The sequence below is a fragment of the Arachis stenosperma genome, chromosome 9 (assembly GCF_014773155.1).
Source record: "Arachis stenosperma cultivar V10309 chromosome 9, arast.V10309.gnm1.PFL2, whole genome shotgun sequence".
NCBI lineage: Eukaryota > Viridiplantae > Streptophyta > Magnoliopsida > Fabales > Fabaceae > Arachis > Arachis stenosperma.
Genome location: NC_080385.1, coordinates 154,884,748 through 154,905,948, shown reverse-complemented (window position 1 = coordinate 154,905,948; position 21,201 = coordinate 154,884,748). Strand labels below are relative to the sequence as shown.

General features: G+C 30.3%; 3 protein-coding genes across 11 annotated transcripts; 1 reads left to right on the top strand and 2 right to left on the bottom strand.

Moving 5' to 3' along the window:
- Nucleotides 1–237: 237 nt before the first annotated feature.
- On the bottom strand, nt 238–4,424 carry LOC130948593 (cysteine-rich receptor-like protein kinase 44). The gene is made up of 7 exons (XM_057877377.1): nt 3,582–4,424; nt 2,435–2,569; nt 2,226–2,347; nt 1,904–2,114; nt 1,585–1,822; nt 813–966; nt 238–676 (listed from the first exon to the last, which is right to left on the bottom strand). The coding sequence occupies exons 1-7, from the start codon at nt 4,390–4,392 to the stop codon at nt 338–340; spliced, it is 2,010 nt and encodes a 669-aa protein (XP_057733360.1). The 5' UTR covers nt 4,393–4,424; the 3' UTR covers nt 238–337.
- Nucleotides 4,425–11,960: 7,536 nt separating this feature from the next.
- Nucleotides 11,961–14,476, bottom strand: LOC130950183 (uncharacterized). Its single transcript, XM_057878717.1, has 2 exons — nt 14,450–14,476; nt 11,961–12,425 (listed from the first exon to the last, which is right to left on the bottom strand). The coding sequence occupies exons 1-2, from the start codon at nt 14,474–14,476 to the stop codon at nt 11,961–11,963; spliced, it is 492 nt and encodes a 163-aa protein (XP_057734700.1).
- LOC130948594 (calcium-transporting ATPase 8, plasma membrane-type-like) lies at nt 14,345–19,742 on the top strand. 9 transcript variants are annotated; one of them, XM_057877384.1, is made up of 16 exons: nt 14,345–14,655; nt 15,075–15,136; nt 15,550–15,692; nt 15,944–16,114; nt 16,247–16,468; nt 16,830–16,963; nt 17,208–17,264; nt 17,682–17,805; nt 17,911–18,030; nt 18,310–18,399; nt 18,524–18,593; nt 18,796–18,866; nt 18,980–19,040; nt 19,126–19,197; nt 19,332–19,385; nt 19,494–19,742. In XM_057877384.1, the coding sequence occupies exons 6-13, from the start codon at nt 16,839–16,841 to the stop codon at nt 19,016–19,018; spliced, it is 696 nt and encodes a 231-aa protein (XP_057733367.1). In that variant the 5' UTR covers nt 14,345–14,655; nt 15,075–15,136; nt 15,550–15,692; nt 15,944–16,114; nt 16,247–16,468; nt 16,830–16,838; the 3' UTR covers nt 19,019–19,040; nt 19,126–19,197; nt 19,332–19,385; nt 19,494–19,742. The 9 variants fall into 9 exon arrangements, with proteins under 9 accessions (XP_057733367.1, XP_057733363.1, XP_057733362.1 ...); XM_057877380.1 differs by having other exon boundaries at nt 15,024–15,136; XM_057877379.1 differs by having other exon boundaries at nt 15,021–15,136.
- The last annotated feature ends 1,459 nt before the right edge of the window (nt 19,743–21,201 follow it).

Genomic DNA, 21,201 nt, shown 5'->3' with positions numbered 1-21,201 from the left:
ACATAAAATTAAAATTCTGACAAAAATATAAAACTAAAAAAATATATATATAAATAAATTTAAATTGATTTATTGATTAACTTACTACTTATTAGTTTATTTAAGTAAGTGTCAAATATTTAAATCTCACTCTTTATGCACAATAATCCATTAGTCTGCAATAAATACTCATATGAAGCATCTGCCGTAAATTAATTCTAATGTACCGAATTATTGTTAAAAAAAATAAGGGTATATATTTGAAATAAGTAGTACTGCTTATCTAGTATATACTTTGAAAATTACATCAAAGGAGAGATTAAAGCAAGACCAAAACAAGAAAAAAGAGAGATTAAAGTTATCGAGGATGAAATTTACTTATTGACATTTCATTTATAGAGAAGGTTGTTGAACTTTTGCCAGATTGACTGGAACTTGATTCTTGTGCAACTGTTTTTGGATCCATAAAACCACTACCATGCAAGAAAAATGCTGGTTCTTGTGGAGATGGCAAATCAAGAGAATGATTATTAAGATATGAAATTATTGTTCCCATTGTAGGTCTAGAATTTGGGTTTTCTTGAACGCATAATAAACCAATTTGAATGCATTTTATAACTTCCACCTGGTTATAATCTTCCTTTATTTTTGGATCCAATATGCTTAATGGTGTTCCATCCCTCCATTGTTTCCAAACCTGTAGCGAACAATTCAAATTCTTACATTACTTTACAAATAAATGAATTTTTTACCTGCACCCGTCTGTTAAAATTAGTAGAAGATTAACAAAACAGATATTTACTTGAAAAAAAAATGAAGATATTAGCACTCACATAATTTAAAAGACTCTCTGCAACACGATTTGAAGTATAAGAATTTACATTCTTTTGTCCGGTAACTATTTCTAGGATCATGACTCCAAAACTAAAAACATCTGATTTTTCTGAAAATTGTCCAAGCATTGCATATTCTGGAGACATATATCCACTACAAAATATATGACAAATTAGTTGAAATTAGTTAAAATAAAAAATAAAAGATAGTTTTTGTCCCCAACATATGGAATAAGTTATATTTGTGTTCCTAACGTTTAAATCGTCCTATTTGTATTCTTAATGTTTGTAAAAGTGATTCAATATTATCCTGCGATCAATTACACATCATGAGCTTTAGTTGGAATTTTAAAAATCTCTTCTTAAAATTAGAATGTAAATGTTTGGGACATGATCGATAATTTACTTCGAAAAATAGCTCATCAAAAGTTGAAACTAATCCCTGCAACATTTACACAATTCGCTTTTCTAGGAACATAATTGAACCTAAACACAAATAATTAATGAGTACAATATTAAAATCGAACACATCCAAATAAGATTCAATTGAAAATAAATACATCTAAGTAAGAAAATTTTAAAAATACAATTTAGTCTATTAGTATAATTGACAGCAGGATAACATTGAACCATTTTTTATAAATATTAGAAATACAAATAGAACGATTTAAACGTTTGAGACACAAATAAAACATACCTCAAACGTTGGAACAAAAACGATATTTTACTCTAAAATAAATTTTATATATAGATATGAGAATTCAAAACTTACTATGTACCAACAATTCTATTTGTTTTTCCTCTTACTTGATCAATGTCCACTATTCTAGCCATACCAAAATCTGAAATTTTTGCATTCATATTTTCATCCAGCAAAATATTACTCGGCTTTAAATCACGATGTATAACTTTAAGTCGAGAATATTCATGTAAATAAAGAATTCCAAGAACAGTCCCTCCAATAATTTTATAACGTTGATCCCAGCTTAACTTTTGTTGTTGACCACCATCTACAAAATATTTCAGAGTTTAGAGTGGATATAGATAGCTGAACCAATATGAGAGTTTAGTTTAGAGTCAAAGTGTCAAACCAAATAAAAAGCAATCAAGACTTCCATTTGGCACGTATTCGTAAAGTAGTATTTTCTCTTGTTCTTCTATACAAAAGCCCATAAAAGATACTAGATTCCTGTGTTGAAGCTTGGCTATCAGCAAAATTTCATTCTTGAACTCAACCACACCTTGTTTAGAACTTGTAGAAAGTCTTTTTATAGCTACATGTCGGCCATCAGGAAGAGTACCCTAAAATATATATAATTATTGAAGTTATAAAGCATGATATTTTTTTTGTGTGGGGGGGGGGGGGGGGGGGATAAATAAAAAGAAAGAAGGAAAAGAACTACATCTTCTCACCTTGTAAACTTCTCCGAATCCTCCTTTGCCAATCATGTTCTGGTGAGAAAAGTTGTTCGTGGCTGCTTCAATTATAGAGAAATCGAATTGCAGCCCTTCTAAAGTGGCACTTTCACGACCAACTAGACCAATATGTTTGAATTGTTAAACAAGTTTATAAGCTTCTTGAATGCTACAAACTAATCAGTATAAAAAAAATGTATTCTTACAGTTTTCTCTAAGAATAGTCTTGGAATTCTTTTTTTGTCTTCTTCTTAGGATATAGCAGCACAAAGTGAAAAGCAGTGCCACAATAGCAATGGGTACAACGATTAAGATAATTGTTCGTGATCGACTTCTTTTGTCTGTATATATAAAAAGCCAACGTATATATCATTTCGATGCCAATAATAAGAAATAACTTGGTAATAATAGACCGAAAAAAAAATTGTGAAGTGCTAAAAAAATATACAATATCTAGTGTATGCTGTTGAATTGTAAATGAATAAAAATTAAAAAATAAAAAATTATGTGTAATTATTTTAATATAAAATTAATAATTTAAAAAAAATAACTTTTTTGGTGGTACAGTATAAAATAGCTTACTATGGTCAAGTTTTTTAATAATTTTTCTTTATCAATTTTATATGAAAAACGTGAGGTTGTTTTTAAAAAAAAAAAAACACATTCAAACAAATAATTATATTTAGTCGTACGTTGAAAAATTATATGTAACAATGGCTTTTTGGCAAAGGATTGTTATTTGGTGTGAAAAATAAGGTACATAGTTTTTTTTACTGTATCTTTAAATTTGAGAGATGACAGATTAAAAATTAATTCGTCTTAAATTTGAACTTTATTTAAGAGGTTTGTTTCCAGCTAATAAGTTACTAAAAATAAAATTTAAACTCCCAACATTTATTTAAATAGACAAATAAATTGATTACTCTACCAATTTAAATTAGTTAAATAACACACATGGTTAGCGATGAAAAATAATCTCCATAATTATTTATTGGAAAAGGTATAGCCAAAAGTCAAAGAGTGTTAACTTTAAGCAAATAATAACCTAGCTAAGTCGGCAATTAGTAAAAGCCAACTGCATATAGCCAAGCTAGAAACCTAATTCCAGTTCAGTTCACCTTAACACAAAATTAATAATCAAAATTAATTATCCATATTATAATTGCATGTTACGTACCTTAGCAGATGAATCTTGATCTCATCGCGAAAAACAAAACACATACAAATTAAAATGTTCACTCACATGAAGACCAGATGTTGATGACAGCTAAGAACAGTAATTATATTATTTAACATAATATATTTCATCATTTTAATTATTAAAAGAAGTTAGATTGAGTTATACATACATACCTCTGGAATTCGATGATGGTGTTGGCGACGGTGCAGATTCAAGTGATCGATAGAAAGGGTAAATCTCAAACCGAATATTGCAATTAGGGTACAGAACCCTCCCTCCTTGCTTTCCGGCACAGCACTCAGGAAGGTTCGAATTGATCAAACCATCCAAACAGCTTCTACAATCTTCCGGCGACAGATCCGGCGTGCACTGAGCAAGACAATAAAGATTCTGGAATATGGATATAGCAGCTTCCTTTGTAGCGAACTTCTTTGCACCGATGGGCGCGTTCGCCGCTTCGTCCGCAGTTTGATTCAAGGTTCGATACAATAAACGGTTGAAGCTTTGTTGGTCTGTCATGTTGGTGGGGCTGGGCAACGCGTAGCCAGGGTAGCCAGGCGCCACCGTCACGCGCGAGAAGAACGACGTGTTCGAGTACCTTACCATGCACTCGTCGTACCACATAACTGCCGCTACGGAGAGTGAACACTCTGTGTTTGTTGAAAGTCTTTGACTTGCGTTTCCCACGCACTCGCCGCATAGATCAGAGGGTATGTCTCCTCTGCACATGTATAGTCCATAGACTGTGTCGGCGGGGGTTTTTCCGGTGACGGTGTTGTTGTAGAACTCGGTGTTGTGGGTGGCCTTGGAGGATAAGGAAGAGAGGAGGGTCCTGAGGTTGTTTTGGTAGGTGGTGTTGATCGCAGTGAATCTGTATTTTGAGCAAACCTGGTAGAGAAAATGAGTGTCCTCTGCTTTTGTAGTAATTGATGAAAAGTTGAGGATGCTAATAAGGACAAAGAATAATACATTGAAGGAAGCCATGGCTAGTACATGGTTACTTCATCCTTTTTGAGTTTTCAGAACTACCATGCATAGAGGTCATATATGTATATGTATGTGAAGTATACAATTAGCTATAGTAGTGCTGATTACACAATTTAAAACAATATTTGAAAAATTGTATTAAAAATTAAAATTATATTTTTTTAATTTATTTTAGTAATATTTTTTAATCATTGTTAAAATTATATAAGCATTGTAGTAATATAGAAATTAATACTTTTATATTTTTAATTTATTTTAGTAATATTTTTTAATTATTATTAAAATTATAGTTATAAATATAAGTATTATAGCATGTTCGAAATAGTATAGCTATAGGTTCAAATATAGTTATTTTTACATGAATTTAATAGTTAAAAAATATAGATAATTTTATAAATTTAATTAAATTATTATTTAATAATTTTTAAATATTATTATATAAAAATTAAAAATAATTATACATAAGTTTTTATCATATGAAATATATATATATATATGTATATTATTTATATATTAAAATTAATCATTAAAATTAGTTACTAATATATTTATGTATAAAATATGTGTGGTTTAATTTATTTTTAATATATATTTATATTTTAATATATATTTTATATTAATGATTAATTTTAGTGATTAATTTTAGTATATATTAAATATAATTCATATATATATATATTGAAAACTCTACTTGATTTATATGTGAGTGTACATTTGGCGTGTGGAGTATATACGAGCATCACGTCGTAAATAGAAAATTTGTTACTTGAACCATTAACGTAACGTTATTTTTTTATCTTTTATATCTTGGTGTCTAACAACTATCTAATGATTATATTAAAATTAGGTCGTTTTCCTTTCGTCCTTAATTCTATCTGAAAAATATATAGGTTTACACGGATCAAGGAAATATACAAATAAATTAAACGGCCTCTGCATACAATTCATTTGATGTGCAATCAAGTTTAGGTTGAACTTTCCAATCTGTGAAATTTGTCTTTCCTAAACATTTTTATCCATTTCTCAAATGTAATAATCCTACGTTGAATAGTATGACGGCCGAATAACAATAGTGATGTGTACTTAACTATTAATATGTATCGCTTCGTTGTGACGCTGCTTTGTGAAATTTTCTTTCGTAAGTGTACTGACAAGTGGACTAGTATATGGTAAAAAATCTGGATGATTTTCTTAAGAAACCATAGCTGGCCAAGTTTTTATTTCGGAGTAGGATGTGCATCTAGGTCAACTCAAGTATATCAAAACTGATTCTTACAATAAATGTTTCTCCAATCCTAGTATCCTACAATCGCCATTAGTCAAGGAATCAAATCTATCATTGAGTATTGCTAATTAATTAAGAGTGACTTAGATAAAAAACTTTAAAACATTTTTTTTATAAATATTTTTTAATAATTAAAATTTAATATATATAATTAATTAAATTATATTATTTTTGTCAAAATTAAATTAAATAAATGAATTTAATCGAAAAATTGGTAAATTAAATCTTAAATCGATCTAAATTAATATTTTTTTTAAAAATTAATTACAATATTCCTATTATAGAAAACGACTATAATACTCTTATTATATATATATATATATATATATATATATATATATATATATATATTTATTGAGAATTCTAAATCCTAACCCTTCTCTTTTCTTTGTGTTATCATAGAGTTAAGATTTAAGATTTTTAAAATTAATTATAAGAGTATTTTAGTATTTTTCTATAATAAAAGTATTGTAATAATTTTCTATGAAAAATATTAATTTAGACCAATTTAAAATTTGGTTCATCGATTTTTTGGCCAAATTGATTATCCAATCTAATTTGGTAAAAAAAAATAACATGGTTTAATCGATTACATATGTTAACTTTTAATTGTTAGAAAATATTTTAAAAAAAAAAGACGTTTTAGGTGTCTTTATTTAAGTGACTCCCTTAATTAAAAGGGCAAATCACTTAGATAAAGCAAAGGCATGAAAATATTACCTATATCACATAAATAGAAAATCATTACGTGTATGTCCCTAGAGGACATTTCTATGTAAATTGAAGCGGAAAAACTTGATTTAGGGTAGTTCTATGTAAATCGAAACAGGTGAATTCGATTTTGAATTCGATTTAGTATACACCCATGTAAATCGAACTAGTCTCCTTCAATTTATGCATGCATGGCTACATTACCTCGTAAATCGAATTTGGCCCATTCGATTTATGTATGGTTGGCATCTTTCTAAGTAAATCAAAGTAACCTAATTCGATTTACCTTGTTGGAGATCAAGTTGAATAAATTGAATTAGGATAGGCAGATTTACTATAATTTCAGCAACATACATAAATGGAAGCTGGGTAGGTAATTCGATTTAGTAGGGTGCAAATGTGTATAAATAGTTGTGGAATGTAAATTCTCCATCATAGTGAGCCCCACAATGGCTAGTGAGGAGAGTTTCTTAGTTTTTGTACATTATAGAGGGTCGATTAAGAAAAAAAAAACGCATTCCGGAATTAAGTTTATGGATAAGGATCCGCTTAGTGTTTTCATGAGACCTTCAACGAGTTTCATCGAGTTTGAGGATACTATAACCCGAAAACTGGGACTGCAAGGAATAAAACGGGTGGAGAAGTTATTCTATAGATTTTCAATATCCGTTTTGCAAGATGATGTGAAGTATGATTCGTTCGTCATAGGCAGCAATGAAGATTTGAAAGTTCTATTCCACTGTCGTCGGCAATTTTCGGAGGTGAGGATCCCTGAGTTGTTGGCCAAACTTGTGGATGTGATCTTTAGTTCAGGAGGTTCTAACCGGAATACTCTGTCTTTAGCCACGCCGTCGGTTCGAGTTCGAGGCCTGTTGGTGCCTCTTCATCTCTGCCCGTGATTGAGTTTGAGGCACTTTTGGTGGCCTCTCTGTCCTTCGCTGCTGATCTAAACTACACTCGTGACAGAGAACGGGTTGACACTGTGTCAGTAGTTGATCTAAACTGACTAATAGCTTATCCAACTTAAACCAGTGGTCATTGAGTCTCGTGAGATGGGTCAGGCCAGCCATCTAGACGTATGGCATATGCCCATTGTTCTAATGATAGTCACTATTGTTCTAATCTTTCTACAAAGTTACCCATTCAAGTGAGAGTGTAACATATTTTTTTACACAGGAACTTTAACAGCTTTTATATCCCCAGATGGCATCCTAATTATATTTTGGAAACCCCTAACTTTAGTAGCACGGATAAAAATATCCTACCCAAGTTTGTTTTTTGGAATTATATAATAATTTCTCCTGTGGAGTGTGTCAATGATAGAGCTTCCAACAGAAGTTGAAGAAAATGCATCCTATCAGATAACCACATTAATACAAAGGTAAAACAAATGAATTTATTGAGAATTGAAATTATCAAATAAATTAAAACACCTACTTTCTTTTGGCCTTATATAACAAAAGATAATAAATACTCACCAAGTTCGACTACATAATGCTGTATTGTCAAAATATGACTAAATAAATCTAATAATCTGCATAAACAACCTCTAAATGCAGCGCGCTTATTAGAGAAAACTTGGTCAACATCTTTGTTAAATGTAAAATGGAGCAGAGCAGAACAATTGTTTTATATATTAACTAAGGTATTATTAATAAAACAAGAGAGAGCAGAGCAAAGAAGCCACGACCACAAGGAGTAAGAGAGTAGAATAATATTACAACTATTATCTCTAAGTTCCAATTGTTCAATTTATTCATAATAGATTAAATTGATCATAATAGGTGTAAAAGCCTTAACAGAGTAGATGAAATTGATCGGAATCTAGATTAGGGATACCTGCTTGAGAAATTGATGAAAACGACTGCGACAGCGCCGAGATACCAGGAGACGAAGGCGATGGCGCCGCGAGCTAAAAACGACGACGACGGTTACACCACAGAAGACAACGCGACGATGACGGCACAGAAGACAACAACGACGGCACTGAGATCTCAAAGATAAAGGCGGCGGCGCAGCGAACTTAGTCGACGACGAAGACCTTGTGAAGAGAGGTGCTTCTGCGGTGGTTACATCGGTTACTGTGTGAGAAGAAGAGAGTGTTGTGGCCTTGTGGGTAAATTAGGGTTAGAGAGGATAGATTAATTCAGTAGTTATTTTGTTTTATTTAATCAGCAATCGATTTTGCGATCGATTAGTTTTAACAATATTTTTTATTGGTCACTAATTCGGTTGCTAAGGATTATATTTTCAACCAATATAGTGACCATGATTTAGTGACTGAATTAGTAACCAAATTTTTCTGCCATATTTATTCTATCAATTGCAAAATCGGTCGCTAAATAGCGACCGATTTTGCAACCAATCGCTTTAAATCAGTATTTATATTTGGTTGCTAAATCGGTCGCTGCGTTACTTATTAGCAATCGATTTAGCAACCACCGGCTTAGCGAACAACCATTTTTAGCTTCTTTTTTTATTGGTTGTAAAATCGGTCGCTAAATAAAAAAAAGCGACTGATTTTATGACCAACAATCCCAAACATTACTTCCTCAATTCAGTTGCTAATTCGGTCGCTAAGTTAAAAAGTAGTGACCATTTTAGCGACCAACTTTATGTTACTCGTATAACAAACTTATCGGTCACTAAATCGGTCGCTATTAGTGATCGATTTCTTTGGTCACTAAAATTGGTCGCTGAAAATAATTTTAGTGACCGATTTAGCGACTGATTTTTTCTAGTCCTAGGAATCCTATATCGGTAGTTAAATCAGTCGCTATTAGCAACCCCTTTTTTCAGTCGCTAAAATCGGTCGCTAGTCTGGTAATTTCTTATAGTCCATGATCCTATTGTCTAACGACATACCATGCTGCCTCCTCATGCTCGAGATGCAGTGATGGAGCTGTATGACATTGAGAAAATATTCTTAGAATCATAAAACTTTACAAAAAATAAATTATCTAAGACGGAAAATTTTTATTATAGATTTACTTTAACCAGATATCTATTAAACTCTCAGAATTTCTTACCCAACATGCATTTTTTTTATATACTATAACACACTATCATCCTTGTATCAATACTCTAACCACTGTTTGAGACTACAGATTCTATCAGTTATAATATTCAAGTTTTAAACAGTTTAATAGCAGTAAATAGCTTATAATACATTGCTACCCCTAAATCAATCCTCTAACTACTACTTGAAGTTTACACATTCTAATCATATTAATAAACAAGATCTAACCGATTTAAAAAAAACTAACACAGTTTTTTTCTTTCAGAAAATAAAATAAAATTTAAATTTTATTTTATTAACCTCATTATGCATGCTACCAGCGATATGTGCGACTCTATCTAAGCGGTATATTCGATTCGGTCCGTCTTTCATTTTGCTAGGCTGCGTCGTTTTCTTTGGATTTGGTGGAGTATGGGGTGGTGAAATGTAATTCGAATAAAGTGGATTCGAATTATATAGAGCCACTGTTCATGTAAATCGAATTAGGGGAGTTAGATTTACATTGAGCACAATGTCTTACATAAATCGAATTAGGGGGGAGTTAGATTTGCTATCGGATAAATCGAAACCACCCAATTCGAATTACTATAAGCACAAAATCATTACTTAATTCGAACTAGTTTCATTTGAATTACTATGGACTTAGATAAACTATGTGTATTGTTAAATTTAAGGGACTTAGTTCAATTTATTTAAAACATGTGTAAATCTAAATAAATCAATTCAATTTATGTATATTATAACTTTTTTTAATAAATTTATATAACTTAATTCAATTTACTATTAGATGTTGGAATTCAAATTATATTAATTCGATTTGTATAGTTATATTCTTTAGAATATCTACGTATTATTTTTGTTTTAGATAATATATACAGGTAATATTTTCATATATGGCTTTAGTTTATCCCAATGATTTGCCCTAATTAAAATTAGAACGACATAGTATATGGTGTAACTACTAATTCCTTTGTTACTGAATTTTTAATGTAGACAATTAGCCATAACATGTGTTTAATTTCTATAGTTAGGGACGAAACTCTTAACTACATATAGTAATTAGTATTTTTTTTTTAAAAAAATATTACTGCCTTAAAATTTGGACAATTTCCCATAATTGAATTCTCTCTAAATTTTGGTTCACGCTGTAAGTTGGTATTAAACTATTCAATTTTTTTTAATGAATTAAATTCCATGCCAAGACTTTTCAACATAAGATATTAAAAGATAGATTGAAACTGAAAAATAGAAATTATGAGACAAAAATTAAAAAATAAATATTAAATTAAATTTTTATATTATATTCAGTAGTATAAAATGTATTTAATATTATATTTAGTTTAAGATAAATATAAAAATTAAAAAATGTATTTAAAATTTAAAAAGTTAAAATTATAGTATTTTTTAAAAAAATATTATTAAAACTTTATTTTCCACTCTAAAAATTTTAGTTTTATGTATTTCTACTTTATGAAAATATTAAATAAAAGACTAAAATTTTGTGTCGTATTAGAATTAAAATGTTAATTTTAATTTATGATCATCAAACACAATATTTAATCTAAAAAAATATTTACAAATTTAATATATTAATATTAATTTATTAATATTTAAGTTAACAGTTAATATATTATTCTTGTGATATTTTTTTATCCAACAGTCATATAGGACTCTTGGTTTCTGAGCAAAACATTATACCCATCCATACAAGTGATGAAAAGTCATAACCCATTATAAATACGATAATATTTAATAACAAAAAAAATTAATTAAGAATAGCTAAAATTTATTTTATTTATTATTTATTAATTATTATTAAAATTAATAAATATTAAATAAAACAATATATATTGCATAGAAAATATTTTTAAAACACCTACAACTCTAATATATGTGTCTTTTAATCAAAAGATATAATATAAATTACATATATTTGTAATGATGATATTAGAAAGATTAAAAAAAAGTTTAATATATTATTATTCATTATTTTATATGCACATAAAAAAAGTGTGAATATTAATTTTTTGTTCAATAGGGTAAAGAATTTTTTATTATTATTAAGTGAAAAGTTTTTAAGTTTTATTATATTTTAAAAGAGTATTATTATCAATTTAATAATAATTATGTGAACAAATATTTATCTAAAGATAACAATTTAATTATGTCTTAAAATCACAACAAAATTAAATGTTATCCTTTTCTTTTCATTTTAATATATTCAATAGTTCTAGTCATCCACTCTCTGGTTCTAATTTCAGAAAATAAACGTAGTCTTAAGAATTATTAGTTTTAAGTCTCATGCCAAGTACGGAGATATAACATCAGCTACATTGAATATTACAGTAATGACTGAATGGCAGAAAATAAATTGACAAAAATCTTTCTGTACACAATATTAAGGGTATGATTTGAGGCTTTTTCATTAGAATTAACAACCAAAATCTTAAGACCAGACATACTATTGACTCGAAAGAGTGTAACATAAAGTTGACCATGTGTGAAAACAAACCTTAGAAGATACACACCAACAGTTGTGAGTGTCTGTCCTTAGGACTTATTTATGGTCATTGCAAAGCAAAGCACAATTGGAAACTGCCTTTGAGTAAACCTAATAGGTAAGGTTTCATTATTGGGGATCATGTTCATTCTTGGAATAAAAACAACTTGACCAACGTTTCGTCCTGCTAAGATGACGCACTCAATAACATGATCACCAAGTCGCCTAACTTGCATTCGTGTACCGTTGCACAATCCACTGGATTGGACAATATTATGAAGAAGCATGACAGGTACACCAATCTTAAGCACTAACTTGTGTTGTGGAATACCAGAATAAATCAATGCATTCAACGACTTTGTGCTCATTGTGTATAATTCAGATTGTAAGTGACCGTTTTCATTAAGCAGTGTATCAGACCTCAAGTAAACATTTTCATTGCCAGGAAGCAAAGATATAACATGATTGTTAACTTCGGTTACAACATCAAGTATCGGTGCCAATATACTCCTGTCCTTAAATTAGTCCACGCTAGAAATATGTAGTAAGATATCAGGCTAAATGAACAACACCAAATTGTGAAGAGATGGTGACTCAAAATTAAATAGCAACTTCTCCGGTATCCTAATCACCGATTCACCATCGGAATTGTCTCCTAATAACCCGTCACTTAACTTAAGGATCCAGTCAGCAAATTTCTTTAACTAAACATTGCGGATATCCTGTGAGCAAATTTCTTATTTTCATTTTAAAGTTTATATTTCAATTGATGAACTCTAAACTTGATATGATTAAGCTAACCACAATAAACATTAACCATATAGTAACTTTTTTTTATATATGATTCATCACTTATATTTTATAAATATTATGAATATTGGTGCACTCTAAAAAGATACTAATTTAAATATTGAGGTCAATTAACCTATTAGTTATGTTCATTTTATCTAAGTAAATTAACAATCATAAATACTAATTAGATAACGACTCTTTTATTTCTTTATATGCGATTCATAATCTATATTCTATATATATCATGAATATTGGTGCACTCTAAAAATAATGCGAATTTAAAGATTGAGGTCAAATAACTCAACACTTATATTTATTATAAACCCTATATTTTAATTGGTGAAGCCTAAAATTTACATGAATAAGTTAATTATTACGGTGATTTTTTTATTTTTTTTATACGTAATTTATCACCTACATTTTATAGATACTATAAGTATTGGTGAAGTATAAAGAAATACAAATTTAAACATTAAGGTCAAATATGATAGTGGTTTAATAGTGTTATTTGAATTATTAAATCTACATATATCCTAATTGATTAAATTATTTTTCTTAACCAATTATCAAATGTAAACATTTTATTGTTTGAATCCAAAATTTAAAATATTAAATCTTAGAGGTGAATGCTAAATTATCCGAAGTTAATTTTAAAAGATAAATTTATGATAAAAATAATAAAATTTGTGAACACCATGTGGAGCTTAAGAAAAAAAAAACTTAAAAACAAAATTATTATGCGTCTTAATTGATGAATTCTAAAATTTATATGAGTAAGTTAAACTACCATAAATACTAATCACATGACGACTCTTTTATTTCTTTACATGCGATTCATCACCTATATTCTATATATATAATGAATATTATTGTACTCTAAAAAAAATACTAATTTAAGCATTGAGATCAAATAACTCAACACTTATGTTCATTATAAACCCTATATCTTAATTGGTGAAGCCTAAAATTTACATGAGTGAGTTAACTACCACAGACACTTTTTATATGATGACTTTTTTATTTTCTTTATATGCAATTTATCACCTATATTCTATAGATATTATAAATATTGGTGAATTATAAAAGATGCTCATTTAAATGTTGAGGTCAAATATAATAGTGTGATTTAGTGTTGTTTGAATTATTAAATCTACATATATCATAATTAATTAAATTATTTTTCTTAACCAATTATCTAATGTGAATATTAAATCCTTTGAGTTAAATACTAAATTATCCAAACATAACTCTAAAGAATAAATTTATAATACAAATAATAAAATTTATAAATATCAGGTTGAACTCACTACTAGAAAAATAGTTATTACAGACGGATATTTCCGACGGATTTTATCCCACGGAAATACAGACGGAATTTCAGAGGGATATTTTGTTGGAAAACAAAAAAAATGAATTAGCATAAATTACAGACGAAAAAGAGAATCCGTCAATAAATCCATCGGAAAAATGAATTTTTTTTTCGTAAAAGATTGTTACAGACGAAAAATTCGTCTGTAATTAAATAAACAAAACGTTGTGTTTTATTAAATTATTACAAACGAAAAATCCGTCTGTAATTTAAAATTTTCCTTCGGAAATATTAAAATAAAGATTTGACCAAACGAGCTCTTCCTCATTTCATTTCCCGTGTCTCTTCCCCGCACCTCCACACCCATCCCCTCCAAATGCTCTATCGGTAGTGCGTCTCAGCCTTGCACCGCCGTCTTATCTTGCGCCGCCGTCGCACCGAACCTCCATTGCACTGAACTTCCATCGCCGCGAAACTCTGTCACATCCCTTCCTGGCTCTTCTCTGTGTGTTGCTAGTTCCCTTTCGAACCCTAATATGTATTTCTCCGCCACCGTCTTCGTCGCCTCCGTCCTTATCCTCTTCACCTTCTCCTGCGTTCACTCTTTCTACCTTCTCGGCGTCGCCCCTCGAGATTTTCAAACCGTACGTCTTCCATTTTTCTCTCTTTCTGAGATTCGCGTTCTCCTTTCTCTTATTCGAATTTATGCGCTACTTGTTTCATTAATTTCTTTATCAAAGATATTCTCACATAAATCACAAGTGCATTTCTCGCTCGTGTGTTGCTTAGTTGATGTGTTTTTCTCTTCGATCTCGCCTCAGCCGTGCAGGTAACCTAATCAGAAGGAGGTGCTGTGAGGTTTTTGTTGTATTTTATTGATGTATTTTGTTGTTGCTATGAGGTTTTTTTCAATTTTCATACAGTATGGATAACATTATAGTAAAGAGTACTACTACTTTGGGTTTTATATATATAATAATGCTTTTTCTGTCATTGAAACATGAAATAGTAGCAGCAGGAGATAACAATTACAATGATCCATACTTTCGTTTGAATTTTGAAGAAATTTGATGGTGCATGCAGTAGCTGGGATTGATAAACCCTAGGATTGTGATTTAATTAGAGGTCAGTTTATTCTTCTTCAAGCCCTTAATGATTTACAATCATAGTTATTATTTGTTTATTTATTTATTGTTTGATTATTTCTGGATTTTTTTTTAGAATTTTAAGATTTAGTAATTACCTTTTCCCTCAGTAAGCAAATGTAAGTTTTAAATTTATATAGTTCTATTGTGACTTTGTGAGCTTAAGTTGCAGATTCCATAGTTTAGAAAGTACAATAAAACTTTGGAAGGTTTGCTTCTTTTGTCAAAATTTTGGTTTTTATGTGAAATACAAAGCTATAATATCTTAATGGTGCAACATAGGAAGTGATTTTTGCTTGGCAGAGTAGATTAGAGCTTTATGACATTGTCAGACAATTCGCTCTTCTGGTTTATATATAACCATTATTTCTGTTTTGGCTTATGCCGCTGCAGCACTTGTGGAAGCACTCTCTGCATCATACACCATTATCCTAGTATTTTCAAAGCTATATCTCCTCACTATATTTTCCATTTCTTTTGGAGAAATGGAAAAGCTGGCTGGCTTTTACTTGGTGGTACTATCTTCTGCATTACAGGTATGTGTGTCTCTTATCATCTTGATAATATTCATCATCATTGTCCATTGATACAGAAGTAGGAATATTATCAACTTGGCATGCCTTGGTTTGGCTATTGACTAAATTTTCTATATGAGAATTGTGCAAAGAGAGACTTGCAACTTAATGTTACTGGTGGTTTCTGAAATGTTTTGGATTGATTTTATTTGATTTGGATCTGAAATTTAAAGAGAGAATGAAAAAAATTTGATTTCTTTTTATTGTGTTAGGAATATGGGAAGCACAGATGCCAAGTGGAAATTGGCTGATCACCCAAAGCTGCCAAAGGGAAATTAAAGCCAGTTGTTGTGGTGGTTTTGGATGGATGGGGTGAGGGCAATGCTAATCAATACAACTGTATCCACACTGCTGAAACTCCAACCATGGATTCCCTCAAAAAGGTAGATATATAGATATAGATACTACATGGTATATGCACCCTTTTGTGGAATCTGAAATCTTTTTCTTTTTGCATATATTATGATATATTCATTCATATAATGATAAGATCTAAGATTGGTCCCATTTTTCAGGGTGTATAGGTTTGCTTGAAGCCTCATGGAAAAAGTGCTAGAGACAGCTTTCTGATATATATATTTGAGTTCTGCTAACTGAACTTTGGAGTGAAAGTTTTAATAGTTCTGCTAACTGAAAGGAAAGAGCTTCTCAAGACCCAATTGGTGGGAAAGTCCAGTGTTACCTCCAATGTTGCAGCCTCTTTCATTGAGACACTTGAAGCCAATGAGCTTCTCAAGGTATCAATTTCAATTTCCCTGTTAATTGTGTTGTTATTGTTGTTGGAGGAACATGCTTGAGAGATTGTCTCGCTTCAGTATTGTTATGCTTACCATGTGTTTGATGAATTTCCTGAGAGAGATGGAAAAGAGCAGAACTTGTTTTCTGTGTTTCCTTTTCCTGAAATTGGGTGTAAGTTTTCTCATGTTTTGTATTTGTGATTGGTAGTATTTTTCCTTGCTTGAAGTTGTTAGTTATTATTAAACTACTGTTTTGTGCCTAATATAATTGATGAGTACTACTTGTATGTACTACTTCATGACCAATAAACTTTCTTATATTAGATGACCAATTCTGCCTTTTGTTACTGCTGAGGACCAGAAAACTGCCATGGCCAAGGCTTCTAAGGCATGTGCCTTTCTCAGGAGATGTCCTTCACTAACACTGGGTTCCATGTTGGAGGAGATTGCTGCTATTCTTCCTGGCCATGAATTTTCTTCTATGAGTGACATTCAGTTAAACTCTTCATCTTCATCATCATATTAATTTTTTCTACTCATTCTTATGTAGCCATGTTTTTACATTCTTATGTTGCATCTATGCTTTATTTTCCTTAAGTACATTTCTAATCTTTTCTTCGTCTCAGTGATATTCTTCTTTTATCAAAAGATACAAAAATTCACCCCACTGTTTCCTTAATAACTGATTTACTGCCTGTCTTTGAGTTTGGTCATTAACTTTATCTGTTGCATCATGTAGATTTTGTTGTCAAACATGGCTTATGCAGATGACGACGACTCTCTTGTTGAAGCTGAGGTTCTCTCCTTTCTTTCTCATTAATAAGTCTTTTTTCTCAATATATTAAAGAACGATTTTTGGTTAACTTTATCATTCTGTTTGCCATGGCTGAGGTATTCTGTTGTTTGGTTCTGATGACTTTAATCCTTGGCAGAAGGTGTAATTATGGGAAAATTTAGTTTAACTTGTTTGAAGTTTGATTAAATCATGCTATCATCAGTTTGTGTAATTTTTGTTTCAATACTTTGGTAGTGTTTGGATTGTCTCTGAGATTTAAGCGGACGGTTGGTATAGATCTTAGTACAGGTTTACACTAATAATAATTTCTATTAAATTTGCACAGTTGGATTATTTATAGTGTATGCTTTGATTTACCTTGAATTATGACTCCTATTTGTAAAAGAGTGTACCAAAAATCCATTTCTTCAATGCCAGGTTTAAGGAACAAATAGGAGATGTTTTAGCTGCTCGCGCTACATATATTCAGCAGACTGGTAAAGAGTCAGATTCTGATTTTGTGCAGAATGTTATATCAAGAGCCAATATGGAGAAACGTTTGGTATGCAATTAGCCTTTGCTACAATTGAAGAAAGCTTTACTCTTTGATGATAAGCTGATACAGAAAAGATGACTACATGCGCTACCTGTTACATTTTTATTGCAGGGAAATATGGAGTCAGCTTGTGGTATATACAAAGAAGCAATAGAGATGGTTGTAGCTGAAGAGAATTTACAGCATGCCCTCCCTAATTTATATGTCCATTTCTCTCACCTAAAATATATGGTACGTGGCATATTTATCATTTTTTGTTGAATTTTCATTCTAAAAGGCTAAGCATCATTCTAGCATCATCTTTCTAGAGCCTAAAATGTTGCTTGATTATCTTTAGGCCCTGAAATCCTCAGAAGAGTCTTTAAGAGAGCAGTTTTAGAATCTAATCTGCCCTTTTTTTCTGTTGATGTAGTTCACTATCCATTGATGGTAAAGTCTGGTGCACTCTGATATTGGATGGTCTGCTTATGGTTATTGGGCTGATGTCTTTGTTTATGTTGTCTATAATAGATGTTTGTTTGGGATGCTTGCAAGGATCTGACCTTGATTATTTTAATGGTAGCTGCTGCAGCTTCATTAGTACTGGGGATAAAATCTGAGGTGAGAAAATGTGGTAGAGTAAATTTTAAATGTTGAGAAATAGGTTGATTAGGAATATGTTTTTAAATGTTGAGAAATAGCCAAATAGGTTTTCATCCATAGAAGAATTAATTTTATATTTCAGGGTATTAAGGAAGGATGGTATGATGGTAGAAGCATGGCTTTTGCAGTTATTCTTGTTATTGTTGTTACAGGTACTATGCCAATATTTTGTCTTTGTAAAGTTTCTAATAAAGCATTCAAATATGTTCTATGGTTCTGTTTCTCAACTTGATTTTTTTATATAACTTTGTTATATATTATGGAGGTTATCACTTATCACAATAGTTACATCTGTAGTAATATTATCGTTTGAAGTGCGCATCACTCTCTTTCTTTCTCCGCTTCCTTTTGTAGCTACAAGTGATTATAAGCAGTCTCTTCAATTTCGGGACCTAAATGAGGAGAAGAGAAACATTCATTTGGAGGTTTGATTTTTGCTTCTCTGTACTTCTTTATTATTACTATTATTATTATAGCATCCTCCTTATCATATTTATATATTTTTTTTAATCTTTAAATTTTCTCTCTGCATGAGAAGGTAATTAGAGGAGGTAGAAGAGTTAAGATCTCAATCTAGTATGACTGGGGAGAGCAATATTGTAAGTGTTTTTTTTCATTATGTGCTGAATAAGAAAAATTACTTGTCTCGTTTCTTAAGTTTGATAATCATTTTCCTTTTTGCAGGTTGAAAAGAATTCTAAGAACCCTATTCTGATATCTGGTTGTAAAGTTGCATATGGCAGTGGTGTTATGCTCGTAATGTTTTACTTTCTTTTGCCATGTGTGTGTGTGTGTGTCTATATATTGATTGCCATGTGTGTGTTTTTCTTTTTTTGAAATTCCTCTCATCATTTATGAACTGAGTAACTCAAATTTTGTCTTTTTCCCAGTAATGGCTTCGGGATCCGATGATGCTCTTAAGAGTGTTGGTTTAGTCTTAGCAGGTAATAACTAATAAGTGTTTATCATAAAATGCAAAATTTTAATTTTGATTCTAGGGTTGCAGTAAATTCAATAATCACTTTTATTTCTAATGATATAAATGTTTTCAGGACTTACCAACTGAATCTGGAACTGTGATCCCCTATGTTCACTTGATGAAACAAGCTCACAAGATTTTGAGGACAGTTATATAGTCTTGTTATTTGTATAACTTAGTATAGTTGAACAATACATTGAGTTTATGTTTTGAATTATAGTTGATGTATCAACACACTTTGATGTATGGTTGTTACTTATTATTATAGTTGATGATCAATACATTTTGTTTATGTTTTGAATTATATTGACTTGCTTGTTTATAGTATTTTTCTTTTAGTTTGATAATACGATGAATTTGTTTATTTTGTAAAATATTATAAATATTCGAATACAAATTAGATAAAAATTTGTATTAAATTTATATTTATTTTGTATGAAAACAAGCTTATTTTGTAATTAGAAAAATAAAAAAAATTATTTTACCTTACTAACAGATTTACAGATGGATTTTCTGTCTGTAATTAGAGTATGAGATGATTTTTCAAAGTTCAAATTACAGACAGAAAATCTGTCGAAAAATCCGTCTGTAATTACAGACAGAAAATCTGTATGAAAATTCATCTGTAAGTCTATAATTATAGACGGAAAATCTGTCTGAAAATCTTTCTGTAATTATAGACAGAAAATCCGTCTGAAAATCTGTCTGTAATTACAGACAAAAAATCCGTCTGAAAATCCGTCTGTAATTACAGACAGAAAATCCGTCTGTAATTACAGACGGAAAATTCGTCGAAAAGTTCGTCGCCTTCGAAAAATGGAGGGAGAATTTACAGAGGAAAAATCCGTCGGTAATTTTCCGACGGAAAAAAATCCGTCGGTAAATAATTTCCGACGGAGCTTTTACAGAGGGACAAAATCCGTCGGTAATTTCGTCGGTAACCAAAAATCCGTCTGTAATAAAGACTAAATCTGTCTGTATTAATCCATTTTCTAGTTGTGACTCAAGAAAAAAATCGCTTAAAAACAAAATTGATAATGGTGAACACAAGAAAAAAGTTAGTACTTATAATGTCTAACAAAATAAAGCATCAAAATAAAAAAATAAAAAATCACTAACAAATATTTTTGTATTATTTAAGATATATTAAATTATAATATAGAATTAAATACTTTGTTATTTAAATTAATAGATACAACTCTAAAAATATACATAAAATTTTATAATTTGTTAGTCTGAATTTAGATCCATTTAAATAAATTTAAAAAAAAAATTAAAGATCATATTTAAAAATTAAAATTAAAAAAATATATTTTATTTAAATTAGTCACAATTGAATAATAAAAATGAATAATGTAACAAAATTTATAATGCAAGATAATATAATATTTTATTTTAAATACTAAATTTAATTTAAAATACAATTTCAATTTTTTTTTTGGACTTAGTGCCAACAAAGTTAACCCAAAACGAAAAAAATCAGAATACGCATCGAAACCCAATCCACCCAAGCTACCTTAAAATCCGCTCCACCCGTGATTCGGCATCTTAGGTTCTTAACTAAACTGTCTTGCTGGGAGAGATGCAACAAACCCGGATACAGGCGACCCAACAGTCTCGACCGTCGAGTGTCTCCGTTTCAAACATCGCCATCTTCGTCTAGACAGTGTCGCCATCTTCTTGGAGCCACCTTATGAATAACTATGTTATGTTCTATGTCATTAGATTTATGTTTTCGTTGAGACTTATGTTATTGTTGATGGATAGAATTGTTATGTATG

Excerpts from the sequence above, each read along its gene's own strand:
- LOC130948593 (XM_057877377.1), bottom strand. The coding sequence starts at position 4,392 with ATGGCTTCCTTCAATGTATTATTCTTTGTCCTTATTAGCATCCTCAAC. Across the intron at positions 2,570-3,581 it reads ACCATCATCGAATTCCAGAG|ACAAAAGAAGTCGATCACGA; the intron begins GTATGTATGTAT and ends TTATATATACAG. Across the intron at positions 2,348-2,434 it reads GACTATTCTTAGAGAAAACT|TTGGTCGTGAAAGTGCCACT; the intron begins GTAAGAATACAT and ends ATATTGGTCTAG.
- LOC130948594 (XM_057877384.1), top strand. The coding sequence starts at position 16,839 with ATGGCCAAGGCTTCTAAGGCATGTGCCTTTCTCAGGAGATGTCCTTCA. Across the intron at positions 17,806-17,910 it reads CCAATATGGAGAAACGTTTG|GGAAATATGGAGTCAGCTTG; the intron begins GTATGCAATTAG and ends TTTTTATTGCAG. Across the intron at positions 18,594-18,795 it reads TCTTGTTATTGTTGTTACAG|CTACAAGTGATTATAAGCAG; the intron begins GTACTATGCCAA and ends TTCCTTTTGTAG.
- LOC130950183 (XM_057878717.1), bottom strand. The coding sequence starts at position 14,476 with ATGGAAGTTCAGTGCAATGGAGGTTCG. Across the intron at positions 12,426-14,449 it reads TTCAGTGCAATGGAGGTTCG|GACAGGAGTATATTGGCACC; the intron begins GTGCGACGGCGG and ends GACTAATTTAAG.